A 22,677-nucleotide genomic window follows, 5' to 3' on the forward strand; every position below is an offset into this window, starting at 1 on the left:
GACTTTAAAAAATGTCAAAGAAGATTGCTGATACATTTAAAATAAGAAACATCCTTATAAAGACATTATCACATATCCTTATCCTTGGACCTGACGCTCTCCAGACCTGCTTAGGCACGATCTGTGACTCTGCTATTCTTTTATCGTCAGCTGGTGCCAGGTTCACAAGTGCTGTGTTTGAGAAACAGGCTTTCGTTACTACATGTTTGTATTCAGTGTTGCTTGCCTGATCTCCCATTCGTGATCTGGCCTGTTTCCTGATCATCCCCGTATGATTGAGATCCTAACTTTCAGCTTGTTTTTTTTGGGACTCTGAACCTTAGCTGCCCATGATGACATTGGCCAGTCTTTGAATTCATTTTGTGTTTTATTCCTTGCTCCCTGGTTCTTCCTGTTTCATAAGCTGCCCAGCAATATGAACCTGGTGGTTGCAACCTGTGGGCATATTCAAATTAAATCTATGACCTCCTTACAGGGGTGCCTTGTGAAGATCAGGCATTCACCGTGGGGCAGCACGGTGGCTTAGTGGTTAGCACTTCTGCCTCACAGCACTGGGGTCATGAGTTTGAGTCCTGACCATGACCTTATCTGTGAGGAGTTTGTATGTTCTCCCCGTGTTTGCATGGGTTTCCTCCGGGTGCTCCAGTTTCCTCCCACACTCCAAAAAAACATACTAGTAGGTTAATTGGCTGCTATCAAAATTGACCCTAGTTTCTGTCTGTGTGTATGTATATGTTAGGGAATTTAGACTGTAAGCTCCAATGGGGCAGGGACTGATGTAAATGAGGTCTCTGTACAGCGCTGCGGAATTAGTGGCACTATATAAATAAATGGTGATGATGATGATTCATTAGACTTTCTTCTTTCTGTAAGCCACTGTCAACCACTGGCTTACAGACATTTTATTCCATATTGGAAGAGTACTGAAATTAATTCTAAAAACACAAACTATTGAAGGCATTTAGGTGGCATTTATGTTGTTACATGTAGGACAGATTTGATTGTAAAAATAACGCCCATGCCACAAAAATATCCAATTGTCTATATAGCAATCTATGAAATATGACAAATATATTATATGCTTCAATGTGGCTTAGCTAGTTGAAAATCAGCTTGACTGTCAATGTTCTTTAGATCACTAACAGCAGTACTTAAAATAATTATAAAAATAATTATATTTAGTTATACATTTTAAACATGTAGTCACATTGCCTGCTTCCCAACACATCCGTTCTATGCCCTATGTCTATGATTGGCTTGTCTTCTTGATAATCTGTGTATGATCCAATTTCCCTACTCACATTGCAACCAATCTAATGAATTTATTACAGTCGATTTGCTGGACTGTGATAAACTGTAGTACAACAAGAAAGAATATTAGATCAATCCAATTTAACTAGAAAAGGGAGCAAATAAAGGGACACCTTACACGCACTTTTTTTAATCTGCTTATATCTCCTGACACGGCAAAGAAATTGTAGCCAAAATGGGATTTTTTTTTATTTTTTTTTAAGTGAAATTGCAAGAAAGTAAACAAAAAGCAAATGTGTGTATTTTTTTCTAAACACCACCAAGAAATACTTTGGTTCTTGCCTTGGTATGAATTCACCAGTCCTAAAACAGCAAAAAGCTGTATTCTACACATTAGTTTTTCATAATATCTGCATTGGAAACTGATAATGCATTTTTGCTTGCGAGTTTGAATGAAATACATAAAATGTGTAGAAATAATATGGTAAGCCCAACAAGACATATCATTTTAAAACCTTAGAGACCCCTGAGTTTACTGAAACCAGAATAGGGGTATCTGTGCATTATAACCTCCCACATCTGGACATCTTAACACTTTCTGTATGTAGGGTGCTATTGCCCGTGATCATCAGTCATTAAGAACTAAAGGGTCACATAATTTGAAAGAGGGGACTAGCCTCTTCCAAATGGAGGCAGGGCCGTAACTAGGGCTGTGCAACAGGGGCAACCGCCCAAGGCACAGCTCTGAAGGGGGGCGCAATTTAGGAATATTTTAGGTTCATTTGGTTAAAATTGAGGGCTAGGGGCATTTGTCTTTCTCGCCCAAGGCACTAGAATTCTAAGTAACAGCTCTGAATGGAGGGCCCATATAGTGTCTAAGAGCCGGGCTGGGGAAGATCTGGGCATTACCACACATCGGAATCCCTGGACTGCTTAGTGTTTTCTGTAGTGTAGAGTGTTATTGTCTGATGATCACAAGTAATTACCAGACAATAACTACTATGGGGGCACATCATTTGAAAGAGAGGACTCCCCTCTTTCAAACTCCCTGAGACTAATGGTGGCAGGATGGGGGGACATTTTTTTGGGGGGGAAACTTTTAGGGTCCATCTCCTGCACTACAGATTATTTTATGTAGCGTGGTGGCTGATTGCCAGCACATTCAGTGGTGTGATTGTGCACCAACGCAATGACATCATTAATCCCTGCCTCATCTCCCAGATGCCAATAGCAGGAAATACCTCCGTGGGATGGGTAAGTATGATTTAACTACTTTGAAAGTCATCAGTGCTACAAATGAGTGGGACTTGTTCATAACACTATACTATATGTGGAGGATGAGTCCTACTCATCATCAGCACTGAAGGGGTTAAGAAAATATTTATGTATAGATACTAGTTGCATAATTTGCAAAAGTACGGAAGCAGTAAGCCATCCAAAACTTTCAGATGCCTCTATAGAAGGGTTTCCCAAACCCAGTCCTCAGGGCTCCCTAATAGTGCAGGTTTTCCGGATCACATGTGACATAATTAGGACCACCTGTGGATCTGTTACAATGTGTCAGTCAGTAATGAATACACCTGTGCTCCAGCAAGGAGATATGGAAAACCTGCACTGTTAGGGAGCCCTGAGGACTAGGTTTGGGAAACCCTGCTCTATAGAATAGTCCTAACTCAAAAATACTTCTAACATTCAGATGCAGATTTCAAAATGAAGATGAAAACTCATCACACTTCTTATTAGTAATCCAGTTTGTTCTGTTCCCAAAGTTCAGTCCTAGAATATATATGACCTTCCCGCAATTAACTAGGTAGATAGTAATAACCTTGAACAGGTATTTGACCTTTTTTAAAAAGCTTAGTTTTGATGTTTGGCAGAAACCTCAAAAGAATAAACAATCTTTAAAATTGTATAGTTACAAGAATGCGCTTTCAAATAAGGCGTACGCGTGTTTTTACTGTTAGTGACCTTTTAAAGTAGGATCTTAATTAAGCCATGCTAGCGAGTTATATTTTGTGCTCAATTGTAAGATGTGCAGTTCCACATTGTGATTGACAGCACCAAGGCTGCAACCTTCCTATGTGAAGAGCATGTTGGACCAAGTATTTCAGAAGCATTTAAAAAATTTTCTCTGTTCAATATTATAATTAAAAGAGAATAAACTATAAAGTGTGTAAGAACAGCAATGCCCTCTACGACTGACGTTACCTGCTTGGTCTTTTAAGTTCTGCAACGGACTTTCCCGAGTAATAGCTTGACTGTGCCTAATGATTGCTGAAATCAGTAGACACAAGCGGATATTTCATAATCTGCACCAATTTTACATTTGACTTTAAGAAGCCTATGTGAGAGCAATCATTCTGGAAACCGAGCATAATGTAAAGCACTTTTAACAAAATACTGTAGTTATGCAGATGGCAAATTTTATTTATTGATCGGAGAAATAAAAAAAAAAGTCATATTTGATCTTTTAATTTCAAAATTAGCATTGCAAAGCGGTCGCGGGTTGTTTTGTGTTGAAGGTAAAGATGATTTATGGGTACAAACCCTAGCATTTTGGAAAGTGATTGAAGAGATGAATTAGACAGTTGTATTACCCAAGTGCCCTTGAATGGATGCAGTAATGTGCATTTCTCTGTTTTTTTAGTAAGATTTATTTGAATTGCTTTGTTTTGTTTCATGCATTTATCTTTGCTAATGTTTATCAAAATCACCTTTATATTCTCCGCTGAAACAATTAAGGATTCCAGCTGGGGTTTCGAGAAACAGCACATATACCTGTAATGAGAACTTAATTAGGATGAAACTCACTCAAGTTAGATCAATACCTAAATACAATTGAAATAACTTTTGTCAATCCTTTGTCCATGCTGAGTTACAATTTTACTTTTTTTTTATTATTTATTATCTCTTATAACTTGCAAATGCAATTGTACCATGTGATTTTTTGAATCTTGTGGATCAGAATCATTTTTCTTCCAAAGAATTAATTAGTTTTGTCATTACTTCGTTACATGGATGCATTGGTAATAGCATCCAAAAGACGGTATTCTGATTCATAGCCTATTTTTTAAATGACTAACCTGGATTAAGAGGTTGGATGTATCCTGTTAAATTAAATATGTTACATATGAACATGTTTAACTAGATAATAACAAATACGAAAAACCGCTGCTTTATTTCGTGTAAAGCCATTATATGATGCTTAAATATGTCTTTTTGGGTCTGTCTATAACGTAATTTAATAACCTAGTTCAAGTGCAGAATTCTAATTTTCAATTAACATAAGAATAATTTTGTTTGCTAAAATAAAATAAATGAATGAATGAAACATGATATGTTAAAAAAATCCAAATTTCAAAAAGTCATGTGGCAACTGTATAGCTCAAGCTTTAAGTATTAACTTTTAACCTTTGACCTTACAGATTTTAACCAATGAAATGTCTCTTTAAACTTTAAAGGAAACAATGATAACGAACGCCTGGCGATTGCTAGACAGCGAATTCCATATCGACTTGGTCGAGTAGTTGATGATTGGCTACTCGACAAAGGTAAAAAAAACATTGATTAAAACTTCAAATAAAAATAATTTGAACATAACCAAGTAGTATTTCATTGTAACTCTAATAAACCTTAAAAAATAAATTTTCAGTAAAACTAAATTAAAAACATTTAAACAGTAAAATCTAGATAGTAAGATTTTTGCATACAATGTATAATAATTTTCTTACCTGTCTAGAAAATTAGATGGTTAATAATCGCACCCTGTTAACTTACGGTTAAAGGGACTGTAAATATAATCCACTAACTCAATCTATGAAGGCACTCATAGATAACTATAACCAAATATTCTAAATTATTCATAGACTATTTTTCCTGTTCCCGCATCTAAATTATTAACTAAAATATGTGCAGTTTTCATACCTTTTATATGATCATGAAAAAAATATATTGGTTTAAACTACAGGTATTCTAAATAGTGGGCAATATGAATTGCCAATCAAAGTGAAGTCCCTTTAACATTTGCATCCTTTCAAGGAATTGTTTTGAACAAACCTTAATTAAAACAGAGCTTAAAATTGTGTGCATGCTAATCATATGCAGAGACGGATCTGCTTAAAAATGTATCTGTGATTTTATAATACTGGCAATGTTTTAAGGATTTTTGTGTAATGAAATTGTGCCATGATTTCACCATTGGTATGTGTATCATTACTGAAGTTAATTTTGCATCAGAAAAATTCTATATTAATTGTTAGTCTTGCTAAATGCCAATCAGAGCTATTTTATACTATGGCTGTATAATGATGCCTTTCTTTACTGAACTGGCGGTGAAGCAAACAAAAATTGGATATTATAGTGGTAAATGTTCAAAATGAAATGCTAATTTCCTTTCATGACTAAATATGTTGTGCTATTGTTTGCTTCGTTTTTTTGTCCTATAATTGATTTATTAAGGAGGCCTACAAGTATTTTGGTCAACTATTTATATGAGGCTCATAATTAAATACAATTTATATAATGGTGTTGTAATTATTATTATTATTATTAATAATAATAATAATAATAATATTATTAAAAATAACAAATACACAAATTTAAATAAAATAAATATAAATACAAAAAAAAAATTGGTATTCATTTTTTTATATCAAGTAATAAATATAAACCTTTGATTGGCCTTTCAGCATGAAAATTCATTTGAGTAACTATAATTTTTATTGTTAGACATACATATCACAGTCACCTCATTAAAAGCAATGAATTATGAGCCAAATGTGATCCTTATAATTTATTGCAGTCATCATTCATGTCATAACAATTTGTTACTCATCCTTTCCAGAATATACAGTTCACAGTCAACATTTTTGCATGTATGTAATATTATTTTTGCAGGACGGCAGCTAACAATCTTCAATAGCCAGGCAACCATTAAAATCGGTGGGAAGGATCGGGGACATCCGTTTCAAGGCCAGCTTAGTGGCCTCTACTATAATGGCTTAAAAGTTCTGAACATGGCAGCTGAAAGTGATGCCAACATCGTGATTGAGGGAAATGTGAGGCTTGTCGGTGATGTGCCTTCATCTATGACTACGGAGTCAACCGCCACAGCCATGCAGTCAGAGATGTCCACCTCTATCATGGAGACCACTACCACCTTGGCCACGAGTACTAGAAGAACAAAGACGACTACAAAGGAACCAGTTGGTCAGGTTAGTAGACCTATTTTGTGATTCTTTATTTGTGGGGGTTTTTTTTATTACACAGCAAACACCAACAACATAATTCTCAAGAGTGAATAACAATTAGATATTGTGATAACAACAATAAACATAAAACATTCTGGTGGTCTACCAAAACAGCTTTGACTCATCTTTGTGGCATTGAGTTAAACATTCCTAATTCGACGACCACAATTATTTTTGCTGCTTTAGTGTATCATTCTTGAAGTAGTACACATAGCAATCCATCATCATCATCATCATCATCATCACCATTTATTTATATAGCGCCACTGATTCCGCAGCGCTATACAGAGAACTCACTCACATCAGTCCCTGCCCCTTTGGAGCTTACAGTCTAAATTCCCTAACATACACACACAGACAGAGAGAGAGAGAGACTAGGGTCAATTTTGATAGCAGCCAATTAACCTACTAGTATGTTTTTGTGACGAGGAAACCGGAGCACCCGGAGGAAACCCACGCAAACACGGGGAGAACATACAAACTCCACACAGATAAGGGCATGGTCAGGAATTGAACTCCAGACCCCAGTGCTGTGAGGCAGAAGTGCTAACCACTTAGCCACAGTGCTGCCAAAACATAAACATGTTGCATATTTAAAAGCAAAGAACAGTAATGTACTATAACTCATAGTAACCCTACAGGTGTCATATTTTACCAATCAGCTGTTGTCAAGCTAATGAAAGTTCATATCTGATTGGTTGCTGTGAATTATAACAAATATGTTACCTGCGCTATTTTTTTTTTTTAATTTGCCCAAAATGAATGCATCCATCCATACCATCTAACCTTGGGAACTTTATGTTATGGTTTTCATCATAGTGCTTAGCCTCATCAGATATTCACAATTACTACAATTTAAAGTATTATAATAATGTTTAATGCATTCTATAAAATAAAGTGATATTACCAAGGCTAGTCTAGAAACCTCAACATCCTCCTACCTGCTAAAACATTATCCATAAGATAATATACAGCAAAGCTTTAGTCTGACCATGGATGGAACCATGCAAATTGTAAGGAAGAAATGATATTGTAAAGTAAGTTACTGAAATAGATATTGGCTAATTTTCAAATAATATATACAATATATAATAAGAAGTGGACTCCTAATGCATTGATTGTAAAACTATTAAACTGCATTCACATGACCTATTTAATTTTCATACTGCCACCTCTAAATTTCCACGTCGACCACTATATACAGTATATTTATATATATATATATATATATGTGTGTGTATTTATGAGTACACACACACACACACACACACACACACACACACACACAAACATATAGGACCTGATTCATTAAGGAAAGTAAGTAAAAAAAAATACGTACGTTTTCTGCCGGACACAACCATGTTACAATGCAAGGGGTGCTAGTTTGCTTATTATTTTGCACATAAGTTAAATATTGGCTTTTTATTCATGTAGCACACAAATACTTCATAGCTTTATTTTTACACTGACATTTACATTTATATAGGACATGCCCTACCCAACTACAAGTTTGTCCGCACATTTTAAATCCCCCCCTTCCCCAATGCAACATGGTTTTGCCAAGGTCCAAAGTTACTCATTTTCTTTGCTTTCTTTTCCTTAATGAATCAGGCCCATAGTGTGTGGCCCCTGCCAAACTACCATCTGTTAATCTACTGTAATTAACTTCAACAGGATTAACTGTATACAGCATGTCATTTATTTTTAGTAAATATGTTTGAATTACACGTGTATTCAACTGTATGTGCGTATGATTTGTGGAGTGTACGTACAAGGGGAGTACACTATCCAATATTCTCCAATTACTTGGATTTACTATTGGGAAGGTGAACAGAGAAAAAGTTGGTGAGTTTTGGTGAACTAATCTGTTGATCATGTTTCTGCTTTGCTTTCCATAACCTACTTTCTCTAGGTGCATAACACAGTTTGTTAATTTAAAACAGTGAAATGTCAAATGTATTTCTCATTTAATCTTCAACTGAAATTATATTTTGTACTTCAGTTCTGTCTCTAAATCTTACTAGAAATTGGGCATGTTGTATAGACACATAAACGCTGGCTGTATGTGTTTCATTGGTCTGAATCTTCCCAGATTTTGCATATATTCATTTCTAAGTATAGTTGTGGTCATTAGCTCTACTAAACATTTGTTCTTGGAAACACGCAATGTGCTCTGTGTATGCTTGAATAACATCTTTTATCCTGTGCCTTCAATTAATTAGTGACCCAGTTCTACAAGCTTAGATATAAGGGCAGATACTCAACTATGTCCGCAGCAGGCATAGTTGTCGTTTGTTACAAATTGTTTCTATAAATGGTTCACAGAGAATGGTTGGTTTACTATAAAAAAAAAAAAAAAGAATTCTGCTACGGTGTTTTGTTTTCCTCAATCAAACTGAGCTTTCAATGATAACACTGAGCCACTTAAACAGCAATTGCAATATACCCTGGGGTGATTGAATGTTTTGGAACAATGGAAGCACATTTTTGGCCAAGCAGAATTAAATTGGCTCGGCTTTAAACTGCAGAGCACAAGCACGTTTGGTAACTCTGTAGGGCAAAATATGGGTGAAGGATGTATTTCTGTTTACGTTGAAGCAGTGACTTTGAAGAAGACGTATCAAAAATATTCTCACGACAGCCTTGGTTTTTGCCCTGCAACCCAAACAGAAGAAAGAAGAGCATCTAAAACGGCACAATACAGACACTTACAACCAATTTCACTTTGAAGTCAAGAGATTTCACTGTACCAGGTGACCTATATACAGTATGCTTTTCATTTTACAATACTGCAATCAGTCTTCAAAAAACGACTGCATTAGGTGGAATAGATTGGTTTGCCGTTAGCGTGACAGGCACTTAGTTTTAATTCACCTTACAGTCTTTTGATTCTTTTTGGTTTACAAACATTGCACTTTGACTTACAGTATCTGTCTGGTCTAGCTAGCCTCATTGTCGATGGCCTATAGATGGAAGGGTATGCTGGGAATTGCAGTTTCACAACACCTGTAGAGCCTCAGGTTGTCTGGGCCTGTCCTTACAGAAGAACATCTCTTTTTTTTGTGGTCACCCCATTTCTTTCAATACATGACTGCTCCGGCGGTAGTCACATTCCTCCAGGACCTTCGGCTATACCAGTATGTTGTCATGGTCACAGGTTGTATAATATTAGTGCTTCTAACATTATAGCTTCATGGTTGTCCATCGTGTTGCATGCTATGGATTGGAGGTATGTCCCTATTGCAGTATCTGATTGTGTTGGTTGTGGGATCCACGTAGGTGTCACATTAATTATACACCTTAGCCTGGGCAGACTTGAGTTACTCACCTGGGATTGGATGGTGCAATTTAGTGGTTACAAATAGGTACCCCTGGAGGTCCTACTCAGAGGTGACTTTTTCCTTTACTTTAAAATGGTACCCAGAGATAAATGGAGTCTAACAGTACCATAATTGCAACTATTTGAATTCAAATTTCAAGGGACATGTTGTTCCTTTGCAAATGTACCTATGGTCACTACAATCTAGATGAACATAAGGTGCTAATGTTCACAAGGCATTATATAAACATTAAACATAATCACAATACATTTTTTTTTTCAAAATCTGTATTGTTCTCCTTCAATAAATATGTAAATAAAAGCATAAAAATAATAATAATAAAAATATATAGATGATGTCCAATACCAATAGAAGGGGTATAGTTTGACAGTTGCCAAAATTAAGAAGATACGCAGGGAAAGGATTAGTCTTTAACCAGATCCATGGAAATTCCAGTGTGCGGGAACTAAGTGAGCCACCCACTCACGGTCAACACTGATAGGTAAATTTGGTCAATTTGAACCAAATAAAAATGGCAAAATTGTGGTGGGTTGATCCCCAAACAGCTTATGATTTAATATCCAGTGCGTAACTATTGTGAGTGAAGGGGGAGCAGCACTTACAGGGCCTGGAGGTGAGGGGGGCCCAGGGATGCTAAGTTGATCTCACATTGAAGAGATCCCCACTTGCCCTGGCAACCTCATGGATACCCCCACTCTCAATAGAGCAGAGTGGAGGCGCCATCTGCTAATAACCCCAAAGAGATCATTGCTCTGCTCTTTTAAGAGCAGAGATGGGGGGCTTGGGAGGAAGGATCAGAATGTCCGGGCCCCTGCACGTATTTTAGAATGGAGCCCTGTAATGTACTGTTTCACCCCTGTCTAGGATGATTAACAAGGTCTGAAAGTCTGACCATCTAGTATGAATGCTATGCGATGGAGTGTATATATATTATGCTTAGCTTGCAGCTGTTTATACATATGTATAGGTCTTTCTGTATAGGAATTTCGCTGTACTACTCAGTGCGTTTCTTTGCATTTTCAATTACAAGGTAAAATGACTTATTCTTTTTATGCAAAATATTCACAAATGATAAGATTTCCCTCTCCTCTTTATTTTTTTCACGTTTAACGCAGTGCGTTATTTATTCAAGTTCGTAAAATTCTATGTAACTAGTGCACTGCATTTTTAAAGCAATTCAATGTTTCTTAATAGTCAAATCATCTATAACAATGTACAGTAAATATTTCTGGTCTCATAAAATTTTTGCATTTCAATATAAAATTGCAGGAACAGAATAGCCATAAAGATTAAACTATTCCGAAAGCCATTAGCACAAGCTGCAATAATAATAATTGCTCACATCTTTGCCCACGTTCTTTCACAACATTTTAATTGGTAATATTCTTTTGTATATTTTATGCACCCAAATCTTTTTCTTTATAGCAACAAGAATAAAATATAAGGTAGGTATTCCTCCGAATAATTTTTTGTTAAAAAACATTTACTGCAATGTTAATGATGGGAAATAAAAAGCTATATTACAAAGAATATAAAAAAGTAATACTAATTCTGCTTGCTATACATTTCTTTTAACTATTTTTTATGCTTATAGTTATGTAGCTTGTTTTATTTCACACATTTGTTTATTATTATTTTTATCACTGTAAAGTAAAACCTTGCAGTCTAAATTTGTAACTGTACATACAACTAAAGCCGGGCTGTCATCAGAAACTGTGGGACCCAGTTTAAAGGAAATAGGAAGCCATCTCCACTCCTCAAACTCCCTCTCTCAAACCTGCTGGAAGCAGATTTGTAGAATGGAGTTATGGTGTCTGGGCAAGAACGTGTAACCATCGCCTGAAAGAAAATTAGAAAGCAAAGTTTTCACTTGCCTTAAGATTAGTGGTTTAGCTTTGGTGGCAGGAGGGGGGAGGAGGTAAGATTGAAGGTAGAAACACAGCAGGTGAATACACCGGACATGGAGAAAAGTGCTAAATAGAGGACAACAAGGCATAGTTGGACAAACAGAGCAAAAGAGAGAGAGCAAGAGAGGTTAGGAGCAAGAGAAGTTAGGAGCATGAGTGGTTAGGAGAAAGAGATGTAAGGAGCAAGGAAAGTTAAGAGCAAGGGAGGTTAGGACCAAGGGAGGTTAGTAGCAAAGAAGGTTAGGAGCAAGGAAGGTTAGGAGCAAGAGAGGTTAGGAGCAAGTAAGTTTAGGAGCAAGAGAAGTTAGGAGCAGGTGAGGTAAGAAGCAAGGGAGGTTAGGAGCAGGAGAGTTTAGGAGCAAGGTAGATTAGGAACAAAAGAGGTTGGGAGCTAGGGAAGTCAGGAGCAAGAGAAGTTAGAAGCAGGAGAGGTAAGGCTGAAGAAGGGTTAGGAGCAAGAGAGGTTAGGAAACAAAATTGGAAAGCTAAAGGGCGAGGGTATTGGCAGACAGTTCTCTCCTACCTGTTATTACCGTTTTCACAAACTCCTGCTGGTTTCTTGTCTGGATCCTGGCATGTTGGGACCTGTTTAGAAAATATATAGCTACATCAGCTACGGAAAGCCATGCAATAAATGAACAGGGTACATAATACAGTATATAATACATACAATTAAACGGGTTGCATATTAGCGTTGATTTGGAAAATAACCGCCCACATCATTCATCCAAAAATGCCCCACATGCCGCCTAGACCCCCTACATGTTCCAAAATAGCCCTATAAGCACTCAGATTCCAATTCGTGCTATTAAACAGCACCTCATGCCACTTACATATTCCCACATGCCCAAAAGATCTTCCTACCTGATCAATTTTTTCCTCACTCACAAATATATTTTTGCATGTAATTTAATCACATGTCATCCTCTTAATGAAATAATAACCAATGTTTGTACAGGTTTATATGAAATTATACCCCCCTCCCTGTCCCTCTTCGCCATACATCCCCCTCTCTGTCCCTCTTCATTACACATCATGCTCCCTGTCCCTATTCATTACACATCCCCCTCCCTGTCTCTCATCAATACATATCCCCCTCCCTGTTCCTCATCATTACACTTCCCACTCTCTGCCCCTATTCCTTATACATTCCCTCCCTGTCCTTCTTCATCACACATCCCCTCCCTGTCACAATTCATTACACACCCCCCTCCCCGTCCCTCTTCATTACACATCACCCTCCCTGTTCTTAATCATTACACACCCCCTCTCTGTCCCTATTCATTACACATCCCCCTCTCTGTCCCTATTCATTACACATCCCCCTCTCTGTCCCTATTCATTACACATCCCCCTCCCTGTCCCTCTTCATCACACATCCCCCTCCCTTTTCATTACACATCTCCCTCCCTGTCCCTCTTCATTACACACTTCCCTCCCTTTCCCTCATAAATACACATCCCCCTCCCTGACCCTCATCTTTACACATCCTCCTCTTTGTCGCTCTTCATTACACATCTCCCTCCCTGTCCCTCTTCATTACACAACCCAATCCCTGTCCCTCTTCAATACACGTCCCCCTCCCTGTCCCTCATCATTACACATCCCCCTCCCTGTCCCTCATCATTACACATCACCCTCTCTATCCCAATTCATTATACATCTCCCTCCCTATCCCTCTTCATCACACATCCCAATCCCTGTCCCTCTTCATTAAACATCTCCCTACCTGTCCGTCATCATTACACATCCCCATCCCTGTCCCTCATCATTACACACCCCCCTCCCTGCCCTCTTCATCACACATCCATCTCCCTGTCCCTCTTCATCACACATCCCCCTCCCCGTCCCTCATTATTACACATCACACTCTCTGTCCCTATTCATTACACATCCCCCTTCCTGTCCCTCTTCATCACACATCCCCCTCTCTGTACATATTCATTACACATCCCCCTCACTGTTCCTCTTCATCACACATCCCCCTCCCTGTCCCTCTTCATCACACATCCCAATACCTGTCCCTCTTCATTACACATCTCCCTCCCTGTCCTTCTTCATTACACACCTCCCTCCCTTTCCCTCATCATTACATATCCCCCTCTCTGTCCCTCATCATTACATATCACCCTCTTTGTCTATATTCATCACACATCCCCCTCCCTTTCCCTCATAATTACACATCCACCTCCCTGTCCCTCTTCATCACACATCTCCCTTTCTGGCCCTCTTCATTACACACCTCCCACCCTTTCCCTCATAATTACACATCACCCTCCCTGTTCCTCATCATTACACATCCCCCTCTCTGTCCATATTCCTTATACATCCTCCTCCCTGTCCCTCTTCATTACACGTCCCTATTCATTACATCCCCCCTCCCTGTTCCTCTTCATCGCACATTTCCCTCCCTGTCACTCTTCAATACACATCCCCCTCTCTGTTCCTCTTCACTACACATCCCCCTCTCTGTTCCTCTTCATTACACATCCCCCTCTTTGTCCCTATTCATTACACATCCCCCTTCCTGTCCCTCTTCTTCACACTTCCCCCTCTCTGTCGCTCTTCATTACACATCCCCCTCTCTGTCCCTCTTTATTACACATCCCCCTTCCTGTCCCTTTTCTTCACACTTCCCCCTCTCTGTCGCTCTTCATTACACATCCCCCTCTCTGTCCCTCTTTATTACACATCCCCCTTCCTGTCCCTCTTCTTCACACTTCCCCCTCTCTGTAGCTCTTCATTACACATCCCAGTCCCTGTCCCTCTGCACCGCAACCCTCCCCATTCCAATCAACTTACCTATACGTTCTTGATGTGATGTGATATCTCCCTGTCAATAATGAGATAACCGCGTGGCACGCTCCCAGCCTATCTGTGACTGGGATCCCCCGCATCGTGATGGACAAAATTAAAATAATAATTAGAAAAAATGTCCTTCCTGGACCTCTTCAAACCCCCCACCCCAAATAACTTACCTTGATACTCTAGGTGTGATGCAGACTTAGAAGCCTGGCCACATGGTCAGTCCGTGCCCCCAAGTCTACCGGGTCCTTTACAGTTGTACCCTCCATACAACCCTTATGGCGGCCCTGTGTACATGGACACATATTACTGAATCATTTTACAGTTGATGATGATGACAACGATTAATATATGAAATAATGCACTCCCTAAAGTAAATGATTCCAATGAACACCAAAATGACATCAGAACTCATCGATTATAGGCATTGTCATTAGAACTCACTCTTTCTACAAATAGTACACATGTATTAACATTGCTTATGTATTCTATATAGCTAAAGCCCACCATGTTGTATGAATAGCACTCATTGAATTATAACTATTGTGAAGTGCATCCACGACCTTCTTTAGGCATTCTGGAAAAAAATTTAGTATTTACAAATCTACCAGTTTTTCTGCAGTGTCAGATAAACCCTAGGCAGGGAGCATATACATATGCGGTAAAATGAGTGGGATGGATTGTTTAAAAGACGTTGTGGTAGAAAGTAGAGGCGCATATAGGCTGATGCAGAATTTAAAGCAACACCGGAGTAACTTATTCTTAAAGAAAGAGCATGTCAAAATAAAATATATCTGCCCATATGCAGATCCCTTTACACCTCGAGATGTGTTCACCTTGCATTAGCAGCATATGTACTGGATTATGACAAGTCATCGCCATCAGTCATCGCCACCAGCCTGATAGCAATAGATATAGCAAGATACACCTCCTAACAAGTGTATATGCATGTCTCAGCACGTCTGCATAAGCCGCATTTGCGTTAACATGCCCTAACAGTACTGGGTCAACTTTAGAGCCTCCCTACCCTCCCACGTCCCGCCACTCTAGACTCAGCCGGATGTCAGTGCTAGAATCGACTAAGTCTGCATAGGCATCTGCCCACTTTCTGAGCAATTTCATGCAATATAAGCTGCGCAAACTGACGTATGTCCCAGTCTGCATCAGCCCCATAATGTCTAAAGATTCCAATTTCAGAAGCTAGATATCTGCAGATTATCGTACAGTATTCATAAGACATAACATGTGGTCTAAAACACATGATTTTGATGGGTGTTTACATTTTTGAAAAGTGAGACTCCCAGTAATGTGATTGATAAGTGTTAAGTTTTAGTAGCTACTTTGCGTCGTCTTTAAAATGTGCTCAGTTGACAGTGTTATTGGTTTTCATTAAGTTACATCATAAATTTTGAAGGAAAAAGAATAACATTTACAAGCATGACACACATTACACAAGAGCAATCATTTTAAATTAAAATAGCTAAGCACAGTGGGTAGATGTCAGTAGTTCGTTACTCTAATGCTTCCTATTCAAATATTTGGCTAGCTGTTGAGAGTTATTTGTCAAGGCCTTTAGACGTAGAGAGATTTATAAACATATGATGTTTATTATTCTGAAGTGCAGCATTCTCAATAACCGGATCATTTAGCCTGCTTTTTTTTTTTTGCACTGGGAGAGATATAAAACAATTGTTTATACAGTTATATGTCAAAAAAATAAACACTGTGAAACTTGGAAACAGAAGAGCTATAAACCACACACTGTTGTGTTAATCGGATAAAAAGAAAAAACATTTGTAAATGATTTATTGTTCCCGTTTACACAAGATAACGGTTTAGGCTTCTGTTCGCTGTCACTCAAATCCAGAGTGGTTCTACTTGTTCTGTTCTCAAAGCAGTTCCACTGACAAGACAGTTAACTAATGCTATCCAAATAATACACCATAATGTTGATAGCCAGTTTGTTCATTTTACACCAAACTATGCAGAGATCATCACATATATGGCCAATTGGATAAATTGCTCATTTTTTGGGGAAAATGAGCCTTGTTGTCCAAATACTGCACCTAGCTGTGGATGAGGTCATCCAGTGGCACAAACATTGGTTCCCTTGTGATCATTTGTTCAGAATGTCCATGAAATAGCCAAATCTGTCCAGTTTATCCATGGATCCTGTTAGACAATGGTCATGCATAAGGAGTAGATTGCAATGTGTGTGGCCAACTTGAGCCTATTGCATATCCTTCACTCACTGGAGTAATACATGCATCATTTAGCCATCATCTATGGCATAACATTCAACAAAGCAACTAATGTTCTTGCTGTGGGATCCCAAATACGTAGATGGACCACTTGAGTCCTTATTACAACATGGAGTTCTCCTCCATGAAGACTAAAACCACAGTCAGCGAAATATGAATAATTTTTTTTTATTGTCAGCCCATATGAATGGATTTGTTTTCCCTACCGGAAATTCCAGTTACTGTTTCCCACTTCCTGCTTCTGTTAACAAGTATGATCACCTGGTACCAAAAGTACATGTGAAATATAGCTCGATGACATCAACTCCAATCAGAAATCAAACGTTTTAAAGTAGACACAGCACCAAGTGGCTTATTAATCAACAGAAGTGAATCGGCAACAGTAGTTCGGTAGGTAGGAGGAAAATAGCCATTTCTGTAGTTTAAAAGAAATCTATAAAACTTATATTTATTATATATACGCAATAACATATTTTTCTGACCGTGTATTCATCATAGTGGTGGGAGGGTTGTGAATCTATAAGAACTTCGCTATAAGACCCATTAACTTCTAGTTATGCCCCAGACAAATATAATCCATTTAAGTCATTTATATCTTTAAGTCTGTTTTGCTTCGTGCTCTCATAAGATATACGGGCATTTATAAGGGTTTATTAATGTTTTATACCAGGCAATTTGTATTTTATGAAGTGTTATTATTATTGCGCTAATGGACGCATTATTGTGATTGAAATCCTCCGTGGTTTCTGTTAACGGTATAATTTACACTATGGGTACTTCATCCCATCTATTACAGCTACCAGATTATTACCCTTTTGCATGCTATGTTTGCTTTTGAAAACTAATAAACTGTATTTATCTCACATATTAAGAAGGTATGTTATAATGTAAATCATAAAGGATCTATTAAATTGTTTAATTTTGCAGCCAATGAATTTGTCATTCCTCAGGCTGGAAAATATTTTCTACTTGTTACCAATTTACCAATGAGAGGAATATGAAACTGGAAAAATGTAGTGGAAAATAAATTCAACAAACTAAAGTGAAACGGAGAAAAAAAAACTAGGAATCGAAAAAAAAACCCTAACTTAACATTTTTTGCTTCATCTTGAAGTATATTGAAATTAGGGTCTTACTGGGGTCACGATAACTGCCAGAAACGTCTCCAGTGGAAATTTCCCCACTTGGAACACCCCGTGTTCACCAGATCTATCTTGGCAAGGTTGTTTGGGATACTTCCTGGCTACATTTCCGGAGAAGTGACCTTGTGTAATGCAATAAATATATTAAGCACATACTTTAATCACACTGGGAAAACACGGATAAATGAAAATGACATGAATCCCACAATAACTTTAATACTTTGCAGTTTGAAGTAGGAGAGAAATTCTGGGATATAATTTGGTGAAAAGTGACCTTTGAGTCTAAATATGGTATTATTGTTGCTTTTCTAGTATTTTATCTATACTTTTCATGACGGCGAATCCATCAGAGCAATTTCTTCTGTTTTGTTTTTTTTTATGAACTCCTTGCGATCCGTGGATTACTTTGCCATCACATAATCTATTCCGCCTTTGCTTGAGAAGCTGACAAAAAAAAAAGCATTTGGGTCTCTATGGTGGTAATTAGGAAAGGCTTACTGCCTGCTGTGCTGAAAAGTAGCTCTGAGACTACAGGAGTAAATTCCAGTAAGAAAGAGAGAAAATGATGAGTGCTGATACAATGGTACCAGGAGCACATAAGGGAGTAATTGTATCCACTAGTGTCGAGCTTGTCAACTAGTTTGTTATTGTCCTCATCAAACTCTTTATCACACCTCGAAGGAGAGTTGGGGCGTATAAAATTGACTCATTTATTGACACCGACTTATAGGGAAGCTCAAAGAGTCCTCTTAATTCACGTTCTCTTTACTCTTAAAAGTGATTTTATTTTTATTTTTTATTATTGATTGGCATCTAAAATTGTTTCAAATAACTCACAACGTGTGAGTCTCTAGCTGTTAAAAGCATGATAACTATGCATGTCAAGTGCTACTCACATTTATTACAGTTTAAGTTTCAGTTTGCTTTGAAAGTCTCTGTCATTAGTTAGTCCCGGAGGACGACGACGGTAATGCAAATTTGTTTTTCTGCTACACTTCTGCCGGGTGTGTATGTGTTTGCATTGCTTTTCAAGACATTACTCTGTCAAAGAAATTTAATGGAACCAAAAACTTATGTTGCAGACAAAATGTAAAGAATTGTCGTCCAGCTTAAGTGAGAGCTCCGTCTTAGCGCGATAAATGTGATATATCGTCTAGTCTCACTACGGTATGGGATTTAGTTTCATGCTGTTATTTATTGAGTCTTTTAAACAGTAGTAGAACAAGGGGATATTAGGATAGAGAAGACATTTGAAACATTCTTGCCTACTCTCCTGGAATTTGCGGGAGACTCCTGAATTTCGGGGAGTTCAGCTGGACACCTGGGATCTTCTTGCAAAGTGTGCTGTGTTGACATGATTCACTGTGATTTGCGCCATAAGTGATGAGAATAGAGACACAGCGCTGGAGGGGGTGGGGTCGTGATCAGTGCTTTTTTTGTAAGAAAAAAGGTGCCTGAGCTCAAATCACGTAGCCAATCACTGTACATACACCCACACACGTCAGTTGTGTAACGGAACATAACGGTCGCCGCCCGCAGTAAGTTTTCAGTGGGTGACCACGCGACCAATCACAAGCTGAGCAGCACCACAAGCCAAGCAGTGCCATCACAAGCAGCGCGGACGATGTACGCATGCATCGGACTCGACACACAAGCAGCCCGCATGCACCGTTTTAATGATTTTGCTACGCTTGACAGGGCGATTTAAGGCGATTGCATCTGAGAGGGGGGCAGTAAAGGTCATGTATGAAGGTCCAAAAGAGAGTTTTGTTATTTACAAAAGTGCAATCCCACCAAGTATTGGTTGGAACTTACCCTGGATAAACTTCTTTCTTTTGTGTGTTTGCAATTTTGACTGGAAATACACACTGATTACATTAAAATAATTTTTTGTGGGAAAACTAAATCTTGTTTTTGTGTGTGAGTGCATAAGTAGGACCACAGACTGAGCAAGCAACACCCCTCTCCACCCATCTTGTTCCATCAGAAGAGGTAACATTTTGCAGCACCACAATTTACACCCACGAACCCATATACTGCCTTGTAGAAACATGTGTATGTTGCGCAAGATACAGACACAGGTGACATAAGTATTGTGGAAGGGACTTCTTTTGCGCCTCATGTCTTGTTATGACGTGATAAGGGAATGGAAGCAAGCAGCAAGCCACAGACAGAGAGTTAGATAGTGGAAAGAGCAGCGTCCCCCAACAGCACAGAGTAGCGATGAGAGTCACCTATCAAACTGATGCTGTAAAATTGTAGTGTCAAGCTTGCATCTGCATAAAATGAAGTTCATACATCCAACTTATTGTACTGTATGTAGATATAAAATTGCATACCAATTCAAGAGAGTTAAATGCCAGCGGGTTAAGGCTTCGCATGGAAAATCTGTTCAGATTGGTGAGGTTTGTGAATGTAGGTCTCAGACTGTACATTTTGACATTTAAAAATATACTGCCTTATTTAAGCAGCATAAATTCAAATAGCAGACTCTTCAGGAAAAAAAATGTGTAGGTATAATTTTATACAACATCTGTATATTAAATATTGTTTGGGGGAGGGAGCTAAATTATATAACTGAACAAAACCTATAGATAAGTGATAAATGAGGGATAGCCTCTTTCCCAACATTCTTCTGTTCATTTCGGATTCAGGTGCCACATGAGAAGCTTGTCTCTATTCCCATGTCATTCAGGCATATAACACAGTGCCCACATGTTTAAACCAGCAAGAGGAGGAAGGGGGGTTATCGCATACTGAGTTTCCATAGCAACCTCTACAACTGTCATGGAATGGAACATTCACCAATGAGTGTTCTACTAACAAATATTGGGCACTTCAGTTCAATCACAAGGGAAATGATGAACAGATACTGAGAGGAGAATTGGGAGATACATGTAGTTAACATGAAAGAAATTGACATATAAAAACGTAGGTTATTGCAGCAACAGCAAACTCAGCTGCTCTCTCCTATATAGTTTGTAAATAAAAAAAAATACCATATTGTATGCGTAATAAGAATCCATAATTAACAATTTATTTGTCATAATATAATCTACAATCTTTATACAAAGATTGAAAATGTCCACACTTTCCAGGATGCCAGGTACATAAGTGTACAATACTGTAAACGATTCAGAGCATTTTGCTGTCAAGGCATGCTGGAATTTGTAGTTACACAACAGATGGAGAGCCACAGGCTGCGTAAGCCAGTGTAAGATATAATTGGATTGCACGCTTTCAACTTTTTTTTTTTTTTACTAGAAATAGTATAGACTGATACAGCTGCAAATTCTCACTGCTTTCATAGTGGTATTTTTGCATTTTTCACAGGTGTTCTAAACAAATAATGAAGAGATATAGCTGCCAGCTGGAACCATATTTTATCAGGAGTACGGATAGAAAACAATCCTGAAACAGCAGCCAAAAAATATTTCTTTGCATTTTCATACTTAATTCTTGATAGATTGTTTTAGTAACAAAATCATCTGGAAAGGCCCTTGTCCTTTGAGACAATATTAACATTGTCACCTCAATCGCCACCCCCTCCGAAATCCAAACATCTGGGAGGTGTGTGCAGTGGCGGATCCAGGGGGGGGCAATCGGGGCGATCGCCCCCCCTAGCAGACACTTGCTGCCGACGGCTGCACAGTATGTGCAGGTCCGTCCAGCCGTGACAGGCAGGGACAGTGTGCTGCCCGGCTGCTCTGACTGTGTTTAAAACACAATCAGAGCAGCCGGGTAGCACACTGTCCCTGCCTGTCACGGCTGGACGGACCTGCACATAGTGTGCAGCCGTCGGCAGCCTAAGATGTTAGAATGGGGCGGGGCCTAAATCCCCCCCCCTAAATCGCCCCGGGTACAGCATTTTTCTAGATCCGCCTCTAGGTGTGTGTCTCCCTGAGACAATTTTGAAAACCGCTGCTACATCAGGGATAGCAATACATATATATATATATATATAGACAATTTGGATTATTTAATAACACAAAGGAGCAGTAATATGCTGTAACCCATAGCAACCAACCAGATACTGTATTTTAGCATTTTAGTTGTCAGACTAACAACAGCTAATATCCGATTGGCTACTCTTGGCTGCATCATATGAGTTCTGCTTACACTGTTTTATGCAATAAATCCTTAAGAATGGAAAAGTGTATATATTCAGGAAATTTCATTTTCCACTATTATGAGTTTGCACTGGTAAATTGCACAAACTCTTTATAAAATACAGCAACTTTATCCTACATACAGTATTTGCCTGAATTGCACAAGTGTTTTGTCTCAAACTAGCTAACTTGACATGGATGGCAGTCTATCAGGGATTACAGTGCTGTAGTGACTGCTTTATAACATACAGTAAATACAAGCAGGCTGTATTAAATATTTAATAGAAAAAAAGACATTAAGCGAGATCAGCCGTATTCTAAGTCTTCTTGTGCAACAGAAAGAAACTAATTACTACTATAATTAGCATTGCTGTACATTGTTATAGTAACCTTGTTACATGCATTTTTCTAAGCTACGAGTCACTAAACGTCCTATTAATGCTTATTACCATTTTATTGCAATAGAATAGTCACAAAGCAGAAAAACTCTTCAGAGTATTTCACATGTGGGCAGAGTCTTAATTTAAAATCTATAGTAAATGGAAGGAAATATCACAGGGACCAACATATAAGCTTCATGGGCAGCGTTCCACTTTACTTTCTGTCAATGAC

At 38.4% G+C, this 22,677-nt stretch overlaps 1 protein-coding gene across 26 annotated transcripts in view; it reads left to right on the forward strand.

The window, feature by feature from the left end:
- NRXN1 (neurexin 1) overlaps nt 1-22,677 on the forward strand; it is a 1,083,382-nt gene that overhangs the window by 978,869 nt on the left and 81,836 nt on the right. For 14 of the 26 annotated variants that reach the window (XM_075204059.1, XM_075204060.1, XM_075204062.1 and 11 more), the window contains 2 exons: nt 4,713-4,802; nt 6,148-6,464. In XM_075204059.1, coding sequence (XP_075060160.1) covers nt 4,713-4,802; nt 6,148-6,464 — 407 coding nt within the window. The remainder of the gene's footprint in view (nt 1-4,712; nt 4,803-6,147; nt 6,465-22,677) is intronic. The other 12 variants (XM_075204069.1, XM_075204087.1, XM_075204083.1 and 9 more) reach the window with 1 other exon arrangement.

Source organism: Mixophyes fleayi, chromosome 3 (assembly GCF_038048845.1).
Source record: "Mixophyes fleayi isolate aMixFle1 chromosome 3, aMixFle1.hap1, whole genome shotgun sequence".
Classification (NCBI taxonomy): Eukaryota; Metazoa; Chordata; class Amphibia; order Anura; family Limnodynastidae; genus Mixophyes; species Mixophyes fleayi.